The 23,843-nt window shown below is 43.2% G+C and overlaps 1 protein-coding gene and 1 long non-coding RNA gene across 4 annotated transcripts in view; one reads left to right on the top strand and one right to left on the bottom strand.

The window, feature by feature from the left end:
* The window catches only part of LOC127530043 (uncharacterized), a 454,116-nt gene that overhangs the window by 318,238 nt on the left and 112,035 nt on the right, over nt 1-23,843 (top strand). The gene's annotated exons all lie outside the window — the stretch shown is intronic.
* The window catches only part of dnah5 (dynein, axonemal, heavy chain 5), a 437,381-nt gene that overhangs the window by 319,423 nt on the left and 94,115 nt on the right, over nt 1-23,843 (bottom strand). For all 3 annotated transcript variants that reach the window (XM_051935611.1, XM_051935612.1, XM_051935613.1), the window contains exons 2-11: nt 17,610-17,744; nt 15,543-15,627; nt 14,806-14,960; nt 12,802-13,020; nt 11,289-11,426; nt 11,007-11,183; nt 6,318-6,431; nt 4,198-4,305; nt 3,013-3,135; nt 1,408-1,623 (exon numbers count right to left, since the gene is read on the bottom strand). In XM_051935611.1, the coding sequence (XP_051791571.1) occupies nt 1,408-1,623; nt 3,013-3,135; nt 4,198-4,305; nt 6,318-6,431; nt 11,007-11,183; nt 11,289-11,426; nt 12,802-13,020; nt 14,806-14,960; nt 15,543-15,627; nt 17,610-17,744 (1,470 nt within the window). The remainder of the gene's footprint in view (nt 1-1,407; nt 1,624-3,012; nt 3,136-4,197; nt 4,306-6,317; nt 6,432-11,006; nt 11,184-11,288; nt 11,427-12,801; nt 13,021-14,805; nt 14,961-15,542; nt 15,628-17,609; nt 17,745-23,843) is intronic.

The following is a 23,843-nucleotide window of genomic DNA, read 5'->3' as shown; positions in this document are numbered from 1 at the left end:
TGTCCCCTGTCCCCCATCCTTCCATCCTACTGACTTACCAGCAGGATAAGGGTCTTCAGTCCACCATAAGCACTGTTCACAATGCAGCAATTATCAATGTTTCTGTCAGGGAAAACATGGAAGTCACTAAGCCTTGTGCTATGGTGGTCCACAAAAAAACAAGGGGCACGCTGATCATGAGGGTCAGGCAAGTTCAATCTCAGCACAGGTTCCTCTGCCGAGTATGTTGTATGTTATTTTTGTTCATGTATTACTTTCATTTATGTTTATTTGGGTGCCTGGGTGAAGTTTCATGTATGTTGTGGGAGGTCCCCCAAGAGGCCAGGAACTGCCCTCCGCCTATAAATCCAGAGGATCTCCACCAGTTCCTGGCGGTTCATTGTGAATGCGCTCTGGAGTTGGTGAGTTTGTGTGTCTTTCGCTGTGCTTTTTGTCAAGTTCTGGATTTTTACGCCCTTCTGCTTGGTGTTTTGACCTTGCTATTGGATTCTGTTTTTGGGCCTCGTTTGTTTTAGGTTGCTTTATTGTTACAGAAAATTCCATTTTGCCTTTTCTGCTCCACAGAGCTTTCTTTTTGTGCCTCCGGGCAGTTTGGAGAAAAAACTCTTTTTATTTTATAAAGATTCCATGTGTGCACGTGTTGTTTTTAGCCAGGGGTTCTTGACGGGATTTCCCCCTCTAGTGTTTTTGGAACTTCCAGTCCTGACACTGCATCTCCACTAATATTGAATCCAGTATAAAATATCCAGAGTTGATTAATTCCTACCATTTGGTTGCTTTATTTTATGACACATACAGTTTAATAAAGCATCAGGCAGTATCACTAACCTTCTGGTAGAAACTGAGAAGTATGAAATTTCAAATCCGTCTGACACTCCATACCACCACTGGGAGAGGTCCCTTATTTTAGTTGTTACTATAAAGTTGTGGAAGGGGAAAACCTGCTTCTTGTTCTGATATTCTAGTTCCCATTAAATAATTATTTTTTTCTGTTTGGAGCCGTTAAGAAAGGATAACTTTTGTATCCTGGAAGGGCTAAGGAGCAAAAAGTGCCCACCACTTAAACAGCAGTTAGTTAATAATTTGGTGTGAATAAATTTGTTCACTTAGAATAAGACCATCAAGTAGCTTCAACACGGTGACCCCTATTGTTGTCTTTTTGCAGTTCCCACCCAAACACCAACCACACCATTAACACCATGGATATATGGCACTTTGGAGCAAGGGGACTGGATACCCTCATTTTACAGCCAGGTGACAACCCCTCTGCCATGAAAGAATCCCCCCTGAAGCTGTCCCACAGTTCACAATTGCTTCAAGGCCTCTAAACAACCACTCATAAATCTAATTTTGTTATAACTACATTATTACATCTTCTTTAAAAAACAGAAATCTCTAAGTAGGTACCTGGAATTTTGTTGCCATGATCTCCAGACCCTCAATTTTAGAATCTTGCAAAACAGAATAAGTTGTAATGGTGTGGAACATGTGGAGGATTTTCTGCAGACGGCGCTGGAAAGTATCAAATTTTCCAAATATATACATCTCACTGAAATCAAATTGTCTCTCAGAGGGATTCTGTTCCAGTTTCTGCTTGGTCCTTTGGAAGCAGCGCTGATACTCCTGAAGGAATCAAGAAGGAATGAAGACGTTAGAATTACACCTGCAGTGCTCAGAATTACAAAAGAGGCACCTGCTGTAAATGAGGTCTATATGTGTATACTGTATACACACACACACACACACAAGACTAACACACGTAAAACATTCTCTTCATTGACGTCCACTACACTTCTAAGTATTGTCAGGTCATTTTCTCAGATATATTTGTCTGTCTAATATTATTTTTCTATCATCGATGTTTTACTTCTACACTGAGTCAGAAACACATTTAACAGCTTACACCACCAAATTTCTTTCTTTCTTTCTCAATGTTCTATCATATAGCGCCTATCTATCTATCCATCTATCTATCACATAGTGCCTTTCACATCCATCTATCTATTATATAGTGCCTTACATATCTATCTATCAATCTATCTTATAGTGCCTTTCACATCAGTCTATCTATCTATCTATCTATCACATAGTACCTTTCATATCTATCTATTACATAGTACCTTTTATATCTATCTATCTATCTATTATATAGTGCCTTTCATATCTATTACATAGTGCCTTTCATATCTATCTATCTATCTATCACATAGTAACTTTTATATCTATCTATCTATCTATTACATAGTGCCTTTCATATTTATCTATTATATAGTGCCTTTCATATCTATTATATAGTGCCTTTCATATCTATCTATTACATAGTACCTTTCATATCTATCTATCTATCTATTACATAGTACCTTTTATATCTATCTATCTATCTATTATATAGTGCCTTTCATATCTATTACATAGTGCCTTTCATATCTATCTATCTATCTATCTATCTATCTATCTATCTATCTATCTATCTATCTATCTATCTATCTATCACATAGTAACTTTTATATCTATCTATCTATCTATTACATAGTACCTTTCATATCTATCTATCTATCTATTACATAGTACCTTTTATATCTATCTATCTATCTATTACATAGTGCCTTTCATATTTATCTATTATATAGTGCCTTTCATATCTATTATATAGTGCCTTTCATATCTATCTATTTCATAGTACATTTTATATCTATCTATCTATTACATAGTACCTTTCATATCTATCTATTATATAGTGCCTTTCATATCTATTACATAGTACCTTTCATATCTATCTGTTTGTCTATCTATCTATCTATCTATCTATTACATAGTGCCTTTCATATCTATCTATTATATAGTGCCTTTCATACTGTATCTGTTTATCTGTCTATCTACACAGGTAACAGCTGGACTGAGATTTGAACCCAGTTTCTCAGAACTGTAAGGTGGCATCATTAAGTACTGCACCACCCTCTACCCGTCTACAAATATTTGACGGTTGTACAGAGCGCCCAGTGCTTCAGATACCTCGTTTAATCTAATAGCAGCCTTCAGTTTCTCCGCCACCACATCCTGAGTTTGATCCCAGATCGTCTCAGTTCCACCGTTTGAAATGTAGGCCTTGCATGCTGTGATCATTTGGTTTGTAACCTGCAGAATGCAAGAAGAAAAAAATCCAATAAGCATGGAGATCTGGCTTTTATAAAGTCCAAGATGCGGTAGAAACAAGTGTCAGCTACCGTGTAGTAGGCCAGATTTCTCTCCAAGTATTTGCACTTTGATGCAGAAATCAGAAGAGCTGATAAATCAGTCCTGGTCCACAAACCGCTTGTTGCAGACCCCCATCTTTGGTGAAGTTATGAGTGAGTGTCGTTTTTCACTCATTGTGATATACCTGCACTTCACTAAGAACGATGACCTATGATGAGGCCAGTCACCCAGCACCAAAACTACAGAAACTGTGGCATCTGTATCAGGCTATCATCAAAAATATGTAGACAGTGTACATTGTCCATTGTGACCCAAGTATTGACAAAAGCCTCATACGTTACAAGGGATGGCTGTCATGGACACAGTACATCACATCCAAATGTGTGCGATTCAGTGTCAGGTTCCACATGCTGTGTGAAGCAATCACTGGGTCCTTCTGGATCTCCACACTTCATACCAAAGGACCCCGTGGGATGGCAAGCACAATCATGACGGCATCGCTACATCATTGGTGGTGTTACTGGCAGACCCTTTTCTTGACCAAGGTTACGGTATAATGATGGACAGCTTCTATACCTCACCTGAACTACTTAACATTTTACTGATGCATATGGCAGTACACGACCGCACCATCTTGATATGTCCAGTGACGCCAGTCGAGTTAGCATGTCAGGGTGCAGCACATGTCACAAAAAGGCCAAATGACTGTGATTACGTGGAAGGACAAAAAAAGATGTCTGCCTGTTTATAGGCACAGTATGAAGACAAGTGGGGAGCCACATTAGCCAACAGACACGGATGAAGGCCATGTAGGAAAGCCCAGTGTGTTATTTGGTTTTTGGTCAGCAACTTAATATCAATTAATCTGTATCTTTCTGTTTATTATTTTTATTGTAATACACCATTTCATTTTGCTTATTTCTGGGCCTTCCTAAAATTTACAGAGTTGTGGGGAGAGCTTAAGAGTCTTCTCAATCAATCACAACATCTAATGATACTTACTTTTACAAACAATGAGGTTATCTTTTCTGAAGTGTTGTAGTAACGGGAAATGCTATGAATCATCTGAATGGCATTGATAAGTCCAGGAACAGCATCTACCATGGAAACCTAAAAAAAAAAAAAAAAAGAAAAAGGAAAACACGCATTTTATAAAATGGCATCCATAGTCAGCTGATGCAGAAGCTCCAACAGTTTTAAAGGGGACATCTAAACTGTAAGTGAAGCCTCTCATCTGGGAATGGCAAATTAAATCAACATGCATATGCAGACATGTCCGCCCATGGACCCATCCATCCATCCATCCATTGTCTCCCGCTTATCCGAGGTCGGGTCGCGGGGGCAGCAGCTTGAGCAGAGATGCCCAGACTTCCCTCTCCCCGGCCACTTCTTCTAGCTCTTCCGGGAGAATCCCAAGGCGTTCCCAGGCCAGTCGAGAGACATAGTCCCTCCAGCGTGTCCTGGGTCTTCCCCGGGGCCTCCTCCCAGTTGGACGTGCCCGGAACACCTCACCAGGGAGGCGTCCAGGAGGCATCCTGATCAGATGCTGAGCCACCTCATCTGACTCCTCTCGATGCGGAGGAGCAGCGGCTCTACTCTGAGCCCATCCCGGATGATTGAGCTTCTCACCCTATCTTTAAGGGAGAGCCCAGACACCCTGCGGAGGAAACTCATTTCAGCCGCTTGTATTCGCGATCTCGTTCTTTCGGTCACTACCCATAGCTCATGACCATAGGTGAGGGTAGTAACATAGATCGACTGGTAAATTGAGAGCTTCGCCTTGCGGCTCAGCTCCTTTTTCACCACGACAGACCGATGCAGCGCCCGCATTACTGCGGATGCCGCACCGATCCGCCTGTCGATCTCACGCTCCATTCTTCCCTCACTCGTGAACAAGACCCCGAGATACTTGAACTCCTCCACTTGGGGCAGGATCTCGCTACCAACCCTGAGAGGGCACTCCACCCTTTTCCGGCTGAGGACCATGGTCTCGGATTTGGAGGTGCTGATTCTCATCCCAACCGCTTCACACTCAGCTGCGAACCGATCCAGAGAGAGCTGAAGATCTCGGCCTGATGAAGCAAACAGGACAACATCATCTGCAAAAAGCAGTTACCCAATCCTGAGCCCACCAAACCGGACCCCCTCAACGCCCTGGCTGCGCCTAGAAATTCTGTCCATAAAAGTTATGAACAGAATCTGTGACAAAGGGCAGCCCTGGCGGAGTCCAACTCTCACTGGAAATGGGTTCGACTTACTGCCGGCAATGCGGACCAAGCTCTGACACCGATCGTACAGGGACTGAACAGCCCTTATCAGGGGGGCCGGTACCCCATACTCTCGGAGTACCCCCCACAGGATTCCCCGAGGGACACAGTCGAATGCCTTTTCCAAGTCCACAAAACACATGTAGACTGGTTGGGCGAACTCCCATGCACCCTCCAGGACCCTGCTAAGGGTATAGAGCTGGTCCACTGTTCCGCGACCAGGACGAAAACCACACTGTTCCTCCTGAATCCGAGGCTCGACTATCCGATGGACCCTCCTCTCCAGGACCCCTGAATAGACTTTTCCAGGGAGGCTGAGGAGTGTGATCCCTCTGTAGTTGAAACACACCCTCTGATCCCCTTCTTAAAGCCCATGGACCCACTTGACGTTTATTTTGTTAGTTTCCATTGTCTACAATGAGACTTCAGTGGCCTGAAAAGCACCCACCCTACCAATCAGATTCATAAAATATCAATTCAAACAGAATCCTTCATTAAGGACAGTGACATTATGAGATGGCATATTATGAACCAACTCTGCATAGTGTCCATAGACAACGCTCAACAGCACTCTATCTATCCCCAGAGCAATGCTGAGTTTTGATGACTTCTGCCTGAAAAAGTTTAAATACTAATTCAAGGATAGCACTTGTGAGAAGTGAGGCTTCTTCACTCACACGCAGGGAAGAAATCAAACGTAACAAAGGCACAGCAACACAAAGCCAAGAGCACGAGAGGAAATGTTGGGAACAGTCTGCAACCTCTCAAAAGAATTTCCATTTAAACACAATCAAGCCTTCCAGGGTAATCTTTGTAATAATTTTAAATAAAAAAAATATATATATTTTTTCTTACCGGGTCACTGTTGTATAAAGGGTCACAGAATTTTTCCAGGGTGTAGATGTACTTTACGTTGTCTTTGGCTTCATTAGCTGAGTCGGTAATACGAGTATCGAGTTCTCGCCAGGTCTGAAAACATAAACAGTGTTCTTAAAAGAAATCCACAATACATCAGCCAATTTCCTATCTATCTATCTATCTATCTATCTATCTATCTATCTATCTATCTATCTATCTATCTATCTATCATATAGTGCCTTTCCTATCTATCTATCTATTATATAGTGCCTTTCACATCTAACTATCATATAATGCCTTTCATATCTATCTATCTTTCATATTGTGCCTTTCACATCTCTCTATCTATCTATCATATAGTGCCTTTCCTATCTATCTATCTATCTATCTATCTATCTATCTATCTATCTATCTATCTATCTATCTATCATATAGTGCCTTTCCCATCTATTTATCTATCTATTATATAGTTCCTTTCACATCTATCTATCTACGTAGATAGATGTGCCTTTCCTATCTATCTAACTATCTATTATATAGTGCCTTTCACATCTCACACATTCTCACGTGCCTGTGTTTGTTGACATTAATTCACCTGCCACCTCACACAAGGAGAAATCGTTTTTACTTTCTCATATACAAAGTATAGAAAAAGTGTAATAATCAAGAAAAATTTCAACCTTAAGATTTTGATGCATCTTGATGTTTTAGACCTCCCTGAGTGCGAAAATACTGTTTTTTGGAATTATCTGTGTGTGTAAACATAATAACTCATAAACACAACAAGATAGATCGGGGTCCTCAATCACAGTTCTGGTGGGCCGTAGTGGCTGCAGGTTTTTGTTCTAACCCGGTTGCTTAATTAGAAAGCAATCCTTGCCAATAATTTAATTTCATGGCTTGTTAGTGTTTTAACTCTGCTATGTCATCTCATTCTCGTATCCTGGATTTTCTTCCCCTTTCTAAGGATGTCATCCAAATGATTTGAAGGCTAAAATGGAGGAGTAATTCTCAGTCCTTCACTTTTCTCTCTTCACTTTCATTACAAGTATTTCATTAAACCCAATAGTGCATGATAAATACACACAGGTGTCAATGGTAACAAGCTAAATGGAGAAATGCTGGTCTCTTTTGTCATTTGCATGTTATTGCTAATTAGGAGCAATTAAAAACTGAGAAAACAGCTGTTTAAGACTAAAATAAGAAATAAGAGTTCAAAATTTTAACAAGCGAGACAACTAACTTACTCGGTTGGAACAAAAACCTGCAGCCACTGCAGCCCTCCAGGACCATGATTGAGGACCCCTGAGCTATCTGTGTTAACTTTTGGGACAAATCCATCAACTGCAAGTGGCACTTTACCTGAACACATACTCGATTTTTTTTTTACTTCATGCAGCTGCAGAGTCCGATTCATTCAACTTTACTTTAATAATGAATATTCGATATAATGTTGGGGCGGCACAATGGTGCAGTGGTAGCGCTGCTGCCTCGCAGTAATGAGACCTGGGTTCGCTTCCTAGGTCCTCCCTGCGTGGAGTTTGCATGTTCTCCCCATGTCTGCATGGGTTTCCTCCTTCAGTCCAAAAACATGCAGGTTAGGTGTATTGGCGATTCTAAATTGTCCCTGGTGTGTGCTTGGTGTGTGTGGCTGTGTGTATGCCCTGCGGTGGGCTGGCGCCATGCCCAGGATTTCTCTCTGCCTTGCGCCCTGTGTTGGCTGGCATTGGCTCCAGCAGACCCCCGTGACCCTGTAGTTAGGATATAGCAGGTTGGAAAAAGGATGGATGGATATATTGTTAATTTGATTTGATTTGTTGTTGATGGTTCTTTAATGTACATAATATAAAAATTGTACTCCTCAAATATCCATCCCCATATCGGAGTATACAAGAGAGTCGAGGGGTGACCACTGCCGATTTTTCAAAATACAACGGTGCTGATCGAGAGACTGACAAGGTCATCATAAAAGATCGGCATATTGTTGCTGACCAATCACTTTTGCTTTAAAAACGTCGTTTAACAAACAAAGCGATACAAACCTTGTAAAATTCCCGAGTTGGCAACGTCTCCACTGAACTACAGGTGTGTAGGCGAAGAGAGTCTGCCAAGTGATGAAAAGCTAAACATACTAATGTGTTTTTGCATTTATTCTATATTTATTCATTTATCTTTTCAGTTCATATTCACAGCTCAAAATACCCGATATTGTGAAAACAAACCAGTAGCAGAATTATATTTTAAAAAAATGTGCCCCCCTTTTTTCAATGTTTCTCTCTCTCTCAAAATAGGTAGTTGAAATATCATATTCTTTTTGTTCTTAACATCAGCCATATCATAGAAATTGCATACCAGAGATGTTTCCTGCCATGCATCCAAACCTGCTGGGGTAGGCTCCAGGTTTCTTGTGATCCTGCTCTGCACAGACATGTTTATATAATGTATATATTGTTCGTAGGGCAGCACGTGGCACAGTGGTAGCGCTGCTGCCTTGCAGTTAGGAGACCTGGGTTCGCATCCCAGGTCCTCCCTGCGTGGAGTTTGCATGTTCTCCCCGTGTCTGCATGGGTTTCCTCCCACAGTCCAAAGACATGCAGGTTAGGTGCATTGGCGATCTTAAATTGTGTGTTTGGTGTGTGTGTGTGTGCCCTGCGGTGGGCTGGTGCCCTGCCTGGGGTTTGTTTCTTGCCTTGCGCCCTGTGTTGGCTGGGACTGGCTCCAGCAGAACCCCGTGACCCTGTAGTTAGGATATAGCAGGTTGGATAATGGATGGATGGATATATTGTTCTTAATCTCAGTTGCGGTCTCTTTTGTTTTGTGGCCGTCCATACTCTTATTACCTGATCCTGCTCTGCTCATGCAGGGTTTGCTCTTCTTATGATGGGCTATTCAAGTCTCACCACCCGTAACCTTCACACTACATGCTTGTTTTTCTTTTGTTTCTCTCAATACAGCTAGGTGAGGTCTGCACACTGATTCAAGCCTAAGAGTCCTGTTCTTCCTAAGCCCCTGTGATTTTCATGATCACACCTGTCAGAACACAGTAGAATCTGTTTTTTGATTTTTGATCTTTTCAGGCCTGCAGGTGGCAAAATTCTGTCTATAAATTGTTTGTGCCCGAGATGAAATCAGAGATCAATATGGCTGGTAGAAAATAACAAACCCAAGTAAGGGAGATTGTTGAATGCATTATTGAAGGCATTCATTATAAGCACATTGTCTTGGAGTGAGATATGTTGTGTGGTACAGACACTTAGAGTAAAAACAAACCCTCAAACCTTAAAAGTCACCTAAATTTCATTACAAATTGGCCCATTCTGGGCAATAAAAGGAAAAGATAAAAAGTGCCAACAACCAGCGCACATTTGTTGAGCACAAATGACATAGAAAATATTATTAAAATGAAAAAATTGTGTAAAATTGTTCATATTCAGTATCTGGTTTTGATTGTGCTTATTTTTATCAGACAAAAACAAAACCAAATAGTAAACCATGTAGTGTAGTAAGCTTCCACTAACAGTAAACTTAAATCCAAATCCGTTAAGTGTACAGTTCTATCTGATTGTGACACAAAACTAAACTCTGTAGGAGCTCCATGCCATAATTAGTAAATCTAAAACTGAAACTAATAGATATAAAAATAAAATAAAAACATCTTTGTGAAATAAAAACTAAATTAAAACTAAAAATACACAATGAAGGAAAACTAAAACTAAACTGAATTTCCAAGTAAGGTCAGAAAAAATATAGAAATTAAAACTAATATAAAAAGACAAAACTGTAATAACCTTGGTATCCACACTAAGGCGGCTCTCGATGAAATGAAAGGATTGAGTTTCTGCAAAATCACTACGGGACGACTCACCCCCTCGCCCAATGAAATGATTGAGTGTCCACACTAAGGGGGCTCCCAATAAAATGAGCGAGTGTCTGTGCACCAAAATCACCAAGAGGGACCCCCTTCCTTGCTCAATGAATGAGTGTCCACACCAAAGGGGGATGTCAATAAAATTATCCACATGTCTGCCTGCCAAATATCACAAAGGGGGACCCTCCCTCCCCTGGTGACACTCCCTCCCTCCCACTCATTGAAATGATTGAATGTCTGTGCACGAAAATCACAAAAGGGGACCCCGACCCCCCCCCACTCAATGAAATGATAGATAGATAGATAGATAGATAGATAGATAGATAGATAGATAGATAGATAGATAGATAGATAGATAGATAGATAGATAGATAGATAGATAGATAGATAGATAGATAGATAGATAGATAGATAGATAGATAGATAGATACTTTATTAATCCCAAGGGGAAATTCACAAATGATCGAGTGTCCACACTAAGGGGGCTCTCAATGAAATGAGCGAGTGTCTGTGCACCGAAATCACCAAGGGTGCCTTGAGCATGGGAAAGGCGCTATATAAATAAAATGTATTATTATTATTAAGGGTGACCCCCCCCATGCAAAACCTCAAAGTGGATTACCATATCCCACCATTTTCCGTTTCCTTCAAGATTCCATTATTTGGGGGTGACATTTTGACTATTTGTAGTTCTTCCCATATCAGAAAACAAACACAGCATTATGACGCTTAACTTGTTGACTTAAACCGACTTGACCCCATGCTCAACCCCCCAATGCTTATGGACCCTTATCGAATTTTCCATTTTGCCCCCTTACCTTAATCAATTTGGACTTTGCTACCGTAAGCACCCCCAGCACCGTCTTCACATCCGGTCTCCTCAGCTGGTCCAGCAGGTAGTTGAACCTCGACATGCGTTTCTTCCAGTGGTCTAATTCTGCTCGGGGGCCGAGATCGTCCGCTTCTTTGCGTAGCTGGTCACTTTCTGCAAGGACCTGCAATGCCATCGACATAAAAGCACGCGGCCGATTAAATCCCAGGAGCCACTTCATCAACGTTGAGTGCTTTTATTTTTTTTTTTTTGGAGAGAATGGCAGTACCTGCTCAATTTGCTTGATCCACACTTTCATGCAGGCTTCAATCTTCTCCAGGGCTTCAGTGCTGTTCACTACGGCTGCGTAGTCAGAGGGTCCTTTCAGCGTTTTCAAGTCGTAAGTGTCACAGTCGTTTAGGTTCACCTATGGGGAGCGAGGGACAAGAGAGTCAACGTCATGAAAGGTGCAGCAGCTACAGAAGACAAGTTTAGCTTCAGAGAATTTTGAACCCAGTTGGATTACTCATTTGTCAGATTTAAAAGGGGATGATGTCAAAAGTGAAACACGGGCAATACCGATGACACAAATGACACAATTCTTAGTTTTGATTTGTTTTAACCATGACTTGTGAGGCAGATGAAAAAAAATATTTCATTTATGAACTGAACTGAATACACAATGGGAGGTCTGAAAATTGAAACGACTGCTTATGTGAAAGATTTAGGGGTCGTAGTGAACTACCAGGTAGTGTGTAGAAGTGTCACTCGCTAAGCATAGGGCAGGGGTCCCCAACTTTATCCATTCTGTTGTGGTACGTGAAACACAAGACACCAGACAGACGAGGGTCTCTTCTGTTTGTGAGGTCCAAAGCACTGTGTTCCTTATTCCTTGCTGCTGCATTATATGAAATGTACTTTTGGCTGAGCATTCATTGGCTGTCAGTTCTCATACACATAGAACTGAGGACCACCCTCCGGGCTCATCTGAGGTGTGTACTGCCACTCTGGGTCAAGAGGGGGCACTGATGCTAACCTGCTCCTCTCTTGTTACCTTCACAGCACAGAAAAGACACCCAAGAGAGGGTGACTGACTCCGCCCAGTGAGGGTGACTGACTCCGCCCAGTGAGGGTGACTGACTCCGCCCCCTTCCGGTTCCCAACCTATAAATCCTGCTGCTGCCAATATAAGATGTTCAGTCTGACACAGCTGGACCAACTTCTTCCGACTCGCCACAAATACGTAAATGAAGGCTACAAATGGAAAAGTCACATGTGACGTGACTTTAAGGTGACAAGAGTCTCACAGAAAATAACAATAAACTATTTCTTCTCATATTTATTTATTGTGTAAATTTTGAACCGTATCCAAACAATGTGAAAAAGAAACCACAAACCCTATAATTCATATGTTAGCCAAATTTTCAGCAGGTAACCAATACACATTGAAGGGCTCTGAAAGCTTGGTCACGTACCACCACATCACTATAAAGGTCTATGGGATGATGTTCAACAAGAATGACATCACATGAAACAAAGGCCAATGGAGTCGTTAAGCACTGGAGGCCTCAGGGCCAAAGTGCCTTCTTGACTGGAGCATCTATGCCATCATCATATTTGCTTGGGTTTTCCCCCAGGACTTCACACCCCAAACACACTCAAAGGACCTGCTGTCAAGGCAAATACCAGCACCAGAAGGTGATGGTCAGTGCTGGTGCTGGTGTGCCCTGTAATGGACAAGCATCCCGTTTGTGGTTAGACGATTTACCAAAAAAAGATGAGAATCTGCTATCACGTGTTACCTTCTCCATCAAGCTCTGCTGTGCGCCGCTCAGCACGGCCACAAAGCTGTCAAGGGAACACAGGAAGTCCTGCCGCACCGCAGCCGACTGAGGGCTGGACATCTCGCCCCAGCCGTAGTTCATCTTCTTTAGTGTGGGGATGAAAACCTCAGAGAGAAGCTGCTCGATGCTCTTTAAGAGGCCTGTGTCTGACGTGTCCAGCATGTTAAAGGTGGCTTCCTGCAGGGAAGAAATTCACAAAGGGAACTGAACTGAATGTGTACAGCATATAGTGCCTTTCATAACTACCAGTCAGTCAGTCAGTCAGTCAGTCAGTCAGTCTGTCTGTCTGTCTGTCTGTCTGTCTGTCTGTCTGTCTGTCTGTCTGTCTGTCAGATAGATAGATAGATAGATAGATAGATAGATAGATAACAGTGGCGACTGCTCTAAGACTACAAGGGAAGCTCCGCTTCCTCTACTATGTCAGAAAATAAATGCTCATGTATGCACTGTCGTATTTATATTGGTTTTAATAAAAGTGCGCTAGAACGCGTTCAACTTCATGACTAGCTCGTTCAGAATCAGGTATTTATTGTAGATCGTTTGACGTGATTTTCTTATCATACATTTCCGTGCAGCACAGCGCGTTAAACCCTCCTGAAGCCCAGCTTCACTGGAGCTCTATGGGCAAGCACAGAGGAGCTTTTTTCACTGCAGAAAAGCTGGACGGTAATTGGATAAATGCACCAAAATCGTCACTTCCAGGGAAGCTCAGCTTCTCTGGGAGTGAATGGAGCAGTGGGCGGGCCAGGACGCTGGGCTGCTGCATGATGATTGGAGGAGCTGTTTAAAGGGCGGAACCCCTTTTTTGATTGACAGCATTTGAAAGTGTGCTGAAAAGTTACGGCCATTTCTTTGACTCAGGGAGACTGAGATCTGAACTTCAAGTACTATATTCAGATCATGACTTACAGGGGAGCAGGGGTAAGCTGTGTGATTTCTTGGTGTTTCTTAAAGACATGGAGTTGGATAGTGCAATGCCTCAGCTATACAAGCTGTTGTCGTTAGTGGCAACAATTGGCGCTACATCAGCAGGTGTAGAGAGGAGCTTCTCCTGTTTAAAACGGGTCAAGTCATACACCCGCAACACGATGGGCCAAGATCGTTTGAGCAACCTTGCTCTCCTGGCCATTGAGAGGAAACTGGTTAAGTCCCTGGAAAAGACGGCCAATTGGTACGACAGGGTCACAGACCATTTTCTGCAAAAGGAACGGAGGGCAGAATTTACGTACAAATAACATAATGCGGCGGCACGGTGGCGCAGTGGGTAGTGCTGCTGCCTTGCAGTTCGGAGACCCAGGTTCACTTCCCGGGTCCACCCTGCGTGGAGTTTGCATGTTCTCCCCGTGTCTGCGTGGGTTTCCTTCGGGCGCTCCGGTTTCCTCCCACAGTCCAAAGACATGCAGGTTAGGTGGATTGGCCCTAGTGTGTGCTTGGTGTTTGTGTGTGTCCTGCGGTGGGTTGGCACCCTGCCCGGGATTGGTTCCCTGCCTTGTGCCCTGTGTTGGCTGGGATTGGCTCCAGCAGACCCCCGTGACCCTGTGTTCGGATTCAGCGGGTTGGAAAATGGATGGATGGATAACATAATGAATTTTATGATGAAGGCCTAATATGAGCTTTCCCTGTTTCAAAAGCTAGCAGCCGCCACTGATAGATAGATAGATAGATAGATAGATAGATAGATAGATAGATAGATAGATAGATAGATAGATAGATAGATAGATAGATAGATAGATAGATAGATAGATAGATAGATAGATAGATAGTCGTGTGCCATAAAATGACCAGTTAAGTAACATTAACACTAGCAGCTCATGATGAAATGATAAATATTGACATTATTGTTTTAATGAGTGAATGTAATGCATTACTTTCATTATTTTTTTTTGTAAAGTGGTCAGTTCCGTATAAAATGTCAAATGACAGATGCCCAGTGGCCCAGCAGACACTAAGGTGACCCCTTACCTTGTGGACATTCTCTGCTGTGATCGCTTTAGAGACGTTGGCTCTTGTGAAGAACACGCAGATTCCACTCAATGCTACATCTTTGCCGTTGGTCACAAACACTTTGGCCTTCTTGCTTTTCCCAATGCTTGTTGCTGTGCCTGAAGTCGCCACACCTGAGGAAATGAGAATATTTCACTTCTGCCATATCTGGCCCAACAAACCCTTAAAATGCCTTCCCTTTAAAGTGATAGATGCTGACCATGAAACACTTTTAGAATCTTTTCATTTACTTTTCCGTCCAGTTGGCCCTTATGCTGTAGTATTTCCGGTTCAAACACACCTGCTACTGAATATTTAAAGCATAAAAAAATAATACATAAGAGGAGATTCCTATGTGGGACGCACAAAGCAGAATTCGCCTTCTTTGAACCTCCCGGGTGTTTAACCCTTCGCGTCTCTTACGTTCTGCCCTTGCGATGATCACTTTTGTGACCTCGTCCTGTCTCATTTGGTCCTAAACAGTTTTCCAGGCTGACTGTATTTTGACTACTTTGGCCTCCTTGGTAAGTCACTTTTGGATAAAAGAATCTGCTAAGCTCATAAATGCACGTGTAAACAACAGCACATTAACATCACAGAGGTGTCTCTGTCAGCTGCTTCTCCCCTAAAGCCTTTAAGGGTCAGGAGTTGCCACCCAGCTCTACACTGGAACGCTGAAGTCCCACTTAAATAAAACAAAGACGTATGTACAGCACCTGCTTCTGCCGGCTCCATATCTTGATAGTAGAACATAAGATGGGCTTGTCCTCCAGCAGCAAAGAAATGGTCTATTTGGTCAATCTGATCATTGTGTTCAAAAAAAGAGAAAAAGAAAGTCAGGTTAGTGAAGCCGTCACTCGGGATTGGGATGAGCATAAAATGTGGTGAGGCCTACAGCTTAAGATGTCAGCCTGACAAGAGCACCTTCACAAGGGTCAGACCCTTAGTTTGTAATTCTGAGAGTCAACAAACAGCCTGGGCTCACGAGGAAGAAGTGTGTTATGTACTTGTGACATGGAAGTCACCTTGAATAAAAATAAATGACGGGGACAGCGACAAGGAAAAGTCAAACAGAAATATATAAATGAAAGGTGTATTATATACTGTAGAAGTATATTCAGATGGAAGACACTATATAACAAATGGCATTGCACACGTGCGCATGGGGAACACGTCTATAGGGCTCTAGCAAGGTAAGCCCACCATTCCAAGTGCCTGAGAGACCACAGTCACTAATGCCTGCTTCTATTTCATCCATAGAACAGTGGAAGAGTCCCGAGATGCGCAGTGACGTCACTTCCGGTTTTCGCCTTGTGGCAGACAACCAGGGGTCCTGCCCCACCGGGACGCCTGGAAGAACGACGGACCGGAAGAGGGGCACTATCTTTCCCTGGGCGCAAGAGGGCAGCCCCCCTGGATTCCTGCAAATGTAACAAAATGTGAAAAAGCGAAGGGGTCTGAAAACTTTCTGAATCCACGGTAGGCTAGGTAGGTGCCAGCGATTTTGGCTAGCGGTCTTTGATAAGCTGGGGAGGATATGGGAGTCCTGGTCATCACTGTTCACACCAGATGGTCTCCGTGAAAAGGACCAGTCGGCTCTCACGCCATGCAACTCTTTCACTTTTTCAGGGTGGATGTCGACTTTTGTCGAAATTCAGGGGTAGAGGACGGTAATCGGCTGTAAACTGCGATTAAACTCATTGTTATGTTTTAGCTCGACTCTCCTTGTTAAAAGGAAATTTAGCGTTGTTGATTGACCTTCGATTCCCTGCGTGTGTATGAGTAGCGAAGAGCAAACTACTTCTAAAATGGCATTGTCATTGTGGAAGATGAATGTTCTCTTTGTTCCCTTGTACTAATCCTTGTCTAAGAAGTTAAGCAGAAGTAAGCTTTAAAAACATGCTTTGCTGAGCAAACAGAAAAATATTTGTCAAAAGGACTCAAGGTCTAAGCATTCCACACTGAGACTGCCTTATCACGGTTTCCCTTAGTTTACATCTGAACGCCATAACAAGGAGCCAAGGAATCAAGTTGCACAAGGAGCATTGAAGGGGCTCAAGGATTGTGTATAATAAAGTGTTGACTGTTGCATTTTCATAATGAATATTAAATCACGCATTCTAGGGGTATAAAAACTTTGCCCCACCCAACAAACAGTGTTCAGAAGAGCCCTGACGCTGTCATGTAATATTGATTGCCTGCTTTTCTGAAACCTGCTCACTGTGACGATGAGAAAATAAAGCTGCTATATGACCACACCTGCTGTCTTGTCTGGTGTCTTCGTCCACACCATCTGGCGAGACACCAAAGCGAATGTGCAAAGCAAAATCCTCAGTGGACGACGTTTTGCGTATTATCGCTCAAATGGACTCTGACTTTGATTTTGATGCAAGTGATTTGTAGATGGAGATTGAAAATCAAAGTGAGGTACCAGCATCGTCTGATCGCTCCGCAGATGATCGTGGTGCTGAACACATTTGTGTAGCTGATGCGCCTAATGCAATGACCGCCATCTTATGATGACAGGAGGTACAAACAAGAGAGCGTCACACTGTAACTGCCACCATCGTGCCACACAAAGACAGTCAGGCAGCCAGCCGCGCGTTCTTGCTGGCCATCAAGCCACCGCCGTGCAGCTGCCAGAAACAGTGAACAGGCGGCGATAGCAACAGATGTTTTATGTTGATTTACGTGTGAAACCGTTACTTTGTATGCTTTTCAGAAAACTTAGTTTTTTGGAAAAAAATTCAGCCGTCAAAGAATTACGCGAATATCAAGTGTACCTGCGACCCCTCCAAAATGGCGTCTTCAATCTCCCCTTTTTCGAGTCCCAGGCAAGAGGCCACAATCCCCAGCACGTAATCATGTCGACTGTCCAGCTGTGCTCGTTTGGCTTCCCTCTCTTCCTTCAACTTTTGCTGTAAAAAAAAAAAACAACAACAATCTAAGTTACAAAATAAGATTTTTGGATAAATATGATTAAAGTCATCTCCACAATTCCAGCTGCCAACAAGACGGTCGATGGACGGCGGGATCGAGTTAGAGGACAATAGGATGCTTGCCAATCCATATTTGAAATTAGTCGTGACTCCACTAGAAATAAAAGTCGATTCATTACCATGAGACATAAAACTGATCCGAGCCACACAGGACACCAGTTCATCCCAGTCTGTACATGTGCAAAATGGAATAAATTACCAAAAAAAAACGTGAAACCGTCCTTGTGAAGTTCAATACCAGACAGTCAGTCAGTCAGTTATTACCCCACCCGCTATATCCTAACACAGGGTCACGGGGGTCCACTGGAGGCAATACCAGTCAGCACAGGGCGCAAGGCAGGGCACCAGACCACCGCAGGGCACACACACACACCCACCAAGTACACACTATGGACAATTTAGGACCACCAATGCACCTAATATGCATGACTTTGGACTGTGGGAGGAAACCCATGCAGACAAGGGGAGAACATGCAAACTCCACACAGGGGAGGACCTGGGAAGCGAACCTCAGGTCTCCTAACTGCGAGGCAGCATCGCTACCACTGCACCACCATGCCACCCTTCAATACCAGACTTTTGTCTGTAATTTATAGATATCCATCCAGATATCATCTAACCTGCTTAATCCAATTCATCATTGTATGGAACAGAGGCCAGCCTGGCATTGGGTGTTAGGCAGGGAAAACAAAATCCCAGATGGGAGGTCAGTTCCACACTAGGACCAGGTTATAAGAGTCAGTAGACCACCTAACACGAACAAAATGAAGTGAACTGAGATAGCTTATGGATTGTGCGGGTCCAGGACAGCAAAACACTTGGCGTAGTCGGCAGGATTTGAACTGCAGAGTGGTGGATTGTGCTGGAGGGGGGCACTTTGCATTTAAGTGGGAGGTACGTGAAAGAGAAGTAACTCCTCCGATGTCATCAGCAAGAGCTCACCTCGCAGTGTTGAGAATCATTATCTGCTCAGACCCAAGCTCAAGCTCAAGGAGCCTACTTTAGCTCAGGCCAATAAGAAAGAGCCATTGTAATCCAGATGTTGTGGGTTTGCAGTTGGCCAACAGTCATTATCACAGTGCAAGTATGCAAAATGATTTGGCTCGTGGTGTTTGTGCCGATCAACATGCAACATGCTGCCAATCTCTGAAGCCGTAATTAGTGAATATCCTCGAAAATGTTTTCTCTCTTACCTGAAAAATCTCAGAGCATAGTTTACAATACTACCTACCATTAAGAGACATTAATTTAGCAGAGTTTGGAAAATGATTATAAAGTAGGATGTTAGCTGAAGATGGCACAACACCAAATCCAAATGTCTGGTAGTCCCACAGATGGCACTGTTGGACTCAGATCCTGCCTAGAAACGCTCATCCCGCAACAATCTGTCAAACACTTCGACAAAAGCCCACATGGACACGAGGAGACCATCCAAACACAGACCCAGATTTGAACCCATTCTCCTGCAAAAGTAGCATTAACCACTGAACCACTACCTACCACTAATTTAATAATAAACTAAACTAGCCGACCATCGCAGCTCCAGCCACGTAGTAGTGAAACAGGACAGTGAGGAGGGCCCTGCCTGGTTCCCCACTCCTGACGTCACACTTCCCTCTCCCCTCGGCCCGCAGCCCTCTGTCTCGGATTTCCGCAAATATATCACTCCTGCAAGTGAACTATGATTCTTACCGCGATGAGTGACATCATAAAATCAACCGGAATGTTCAAGCAAATTCTAGAAAAAAACCTGATTTAAATCCGTTAAGTAGTTCTCTCGTTCGCTAGCTAAGTGGAGGTAAGCTACACACCTCGAGGCTGGCGTGTGAGTGAGGACGTCCACATCCCCCACCCCTCGGCCCGCTGCACGTCTCTCGGATTCGTGCAATTAAAATTGGTACCACAAGCAAATTATGATACTTAGCTCAATGAGAGAAGTCGCAAAATCAACCGGAATGTTCAAGCAAATTATAAAAAAAAAAACATCTAAATCCGTTAAGTAGTTCTCTCGTGAAAAGCGGACAGACATACAGAAAAGATGTTGTATTATATATATATATATATATATATATATATATATATATATATATATATATATATATACATATACTGCGGTGGGTTGGCACCCTGCCTGGGATTGGTTCCTGCCTTGTGCCCTGTGTTGGCTGGGATTGGCTCCAGCAGACCCCCGTGACCCTGTGTTTGGATTCAGCGGGTTGGATGATGGATGGATGGATATATATATATATATATATATATATATATATATATATATATATATTGTGACAGATAGGGGGCACCGTCGTCCCCTTGAACCCTCAGACCACACGTCAGACACCAGGTAAAAAGTTCAAATATTTAAATTTATTATTATAATAATGTGCACAAAGCCCCCTCCACTCCACAATACTCCAATAATAACAAATACACTAATCAATAACCAAATCCTCCACTCCCAGCAGCTCAGTCACCCTTCCTCCCAACTCAGCTCTAGCTTGCTGGCTTTTCCCAGAGTCCTTTATAGTCTTTGACCCAGAAATGCTTCTTTCTCTCAGCCCACGTGATTTCATAACACTTCCGGGTCAGGTGAAAACTCCTTCTTTTCTTCATCCCGGAAGTACTTTGTTAATTCTATTCCCGTGACTATAAAGTACTTCCAGGCTATAATAAAAATCCTTGTGCCATCCTGCAGCGACCCCTGGAGGCCCCCATGGTATCTAGCAGGGCTGTGATGTAAAACTCCACTGTCCATGATGCCCTGCTGGAACTTGGGGCACCTCCATGTTGCAAGAAGGGCTCCACTTAGCGGTGTGGGAGTATTGGCCGGGATGAACTGCTGGCCATATACCACAATATACAGAGATGAAAGTGGAGACAGGAAGACAAAATATAATATTTATTAAAAATTCCACCCATCTATCTATTTTCGGACATTTATCCGGGATCACATACAGTGGTCAAGTGGTCAGCACGTCTGCCTGGCCGATGTAGGAACATGAGAATTATTTTTGGGCTGATGAGAATTAAGGCTGAATGGGTTGGCAGTCAACTACCAAACGTTAATTTTGTAAAACTATTTTTTGTCCAGTAGAGGGTAGTAACAGCAGCTGGCACTTATTAAGGCAAAATGAGAGATGGTAAGATGAAACCAACCCTACACAAAATGCCCATTCGTTACAGGGTACTGTTATACCCATTTTTGTATTGTTAAAAATCACGGATAAACGCTTTGAAATCACTTCGGTTTTTGTTTGTCCGGTGCCTCCTGACTCACTGGTCAGAGAAAATCCCCCACATATGACACGCCGTTAGACTCGTCTTGATGTCTACTTATACAAGCCATCAAGCTTTTGGTTGATCCTCATCTTTTTGGCCCTCTAGACCTCTCATATTTAGGCCACTTTTGGACCATATTTCGTGCAGGAAACTACACCCTTATGCTAAAGAGTAAACCAACAGGGGTCATCAGCAAAAATGATCAGCAGGACCTGATCACTGTGCTGGCCACATCAGCTGACCCCAAGAAGTTCAACCCTCTAATGGAATACAGGGAATGACAGTTACTCCTTTTTAAAAAATCAGGATCAGAAAAAATCGGCGTAAGGAGTGTCATTTTATGCTATTTTGAGGTTGCTGATTGCAGATAAGATCATATTTTTGATATACAGTAGGATTCCTAGGCCTCTAAGAGCCACACTCAAAAGGTTAAAAATGTCAAATTTGAAACATAAGCATGTGGAGTATCATTTGGGAATATTTGAAGGTTAGTGATTACAAATACAATGTTATTTTTCGTTTTTTGGTCCTTTACTACAGATGTAGCCCACTATGGATCTCTATCATTGGGTGAAAATTTACACATTTTTTTACAATTGAGAATATTCAGACTTTAAACTTTTAAATCAAAGCACACCATCCATCCATTTTCTGACACCCAAATGTGGCCCATTTGGGTTCAATGTCCCCAGCCTCCCACTAAATGCAAGAGATATACAGTGGAACCTCGGGTCACGACCGTAATTCATTCCAAAACTTTGGTTGTAACCCGATTTGGTTGTGACCCGAAGTAATTTCCCCCATAGGACTGTATGTAATTACAATTAATCCATTCCGGACCGTACGAGCTGTATGTAAATATATATACGCTTGCTCTCGCGCCCTCTCGCTGCACAGGGAGAGACTGAACACGTGCGGAAATCATCGGCGTGTACGAACCGGAACGGAAACTGGCTTGTTCGTCACCCGAGTGTGTGGTCGTGAACAGATGCAAAAGTTTGCTGAACATTTTGGTCGTAACCCGATTTGTACGTAGTCCGAGACGTTCGTGACCCGAGGTTCCACTGTATTCGAGTATCACATTTTTATAATTCTAACATTTGACGCATATATTGTTGATTATTATGTAGTTCTACCTCATGAAGTAACGTTTCTTTTTTATGTTGTTACGTTTCTTAAGAACTCCCCAAATTAGCGCAGCTTATGTTAAATCAGGGCGACTACTTGCTTTTCCAGTACAAGACAACAAGGAGCTCTCAGCTCTATTCCCTGCAAACAAAAGGGGGAAAGCCAGAGTAAACCCCGGACATGATGCTAGCCAATCGCTGAGCACTCGATTAGCCACCCGCTCTAAATTTTTATTTTTTCAGCTTTGCCTTCCTCCCGAATGTCTGCTCTCCTCGCCCTGTTCTTAATGCTGAGCTTAGACACCCAACAAAAGGAACTCATTTCTGCCACTTGCAACCGCAATATAGTTCTCCTGTCACCACTCACAGCTTATGACCCCTAGGTGAGGGGCAGTGGTAGTGCTGCTGCTTTGCAGTAAGGAGATTGTGGGTTCACTTCCCGGGTCCTCCTTGTGTGGAGAGCGCTTTGAGTAGTGAGAAAAGCGCTATATAAATATAAAGAATTATTATTATTATTATTATTAAGGAACAAAGACCGACCGGTAAAATGAGAGCTTCGCCTTTAGACTAAGCTCTCTCCTCACCATGACTGACCAGTACAACATCTGCATGACTGTGCAGGCCTCTCCTATCTGCCTGTTGATCTCCCTGCTTCCCTCAGTCATGAACAAGACCCCAAAATACTTAAACAACACCTCGCTCCCTAACCTGGAGAGGGCACTCCACCATTTTCCAGCTGAGAACCATGACCTCAGACTTGGAGGTGCTGATCCTCATCCGGTCCACTTCACACTTCACACCCCTGTGAGTATCTAAGTTTCACAGCCCAGTGGAGCCAGCAGGATCACATCATCCACAGATAGTAGAGATGTGATCCTGAGGTCACCAAACTGGACACACTCTACTTCTTGACTGCCCCTAGAATTTCTGTCAATATAAATTTATGAACAGGATCGGCAGACAAAGGGCAGCACTGGCGGAGTCCCATATTCACATCAAACTTTCATTCCAGCTGTATCGGGACCAAATAGCGTACCCCTGGCCAGGTACCCCATAATCCCGAAGCATCCCAAACAGGACACCCCGAGGGATACAGTTAAATGCCTTTTTCAAATCTGCAAAACACATGTAGACTGGTTGGCCATACTTCCATGATCTCTCCAGAATCCAAGTGAGGGTAAAAAGCTGGTCCAGAGTTCTGCGACTGGAATGAAATCCGCATTGTTCCTCCCACATCTGATGCTCTTCCAACAGACAGATCCTCCTTGCCAGAAGTCTGGAGTCAGAGGCCTTCTCAGGGAAGTTGCGATAGCCTTAAAGTTGGAACACACCATTCGGTCTCCTTTCTTAAAAATGGGGACCACCACCACAGTCTGCCAATCCAGAGACACTGTCCCTGACATCTACACAATGCTGAGGAGACGTGTCAACCATGACAGCCCAAAAACATTCAGCACCTTTAAGAACTCAGGGTGAATATCATCCTACCCCAGAGCCCTGCCACCGAGTTTCTTTTGACTACATCAGAGACCTCAGCTGCCGTGATGGCCAAGTCCTCCTCCGAGCCCCCTGACCTGTTTCCATATAAGTGGCATTTAGGAGATCCTTGAATTGT

The sequence above is a fragment of the Erpetoichthys calabaricus genome, chromosome 13, assembly GCF_900747795.2.
Source record: "Erpetoichthys calabaricus chromosome 13, fErpCal1.3, whole genome shotgun sequence".
Lineage (NCBI taxonomy): Eukaryota > Metazoa > Chordata > Cladistia > Polypteriformes > Polypteridae > Erpetoichthys > Erpetoichthys calabaricus.
Note: the sequence above shows the minus strand (reverse complement) of the source record. Positions and strands in the feature narration are given on the sequence as shown.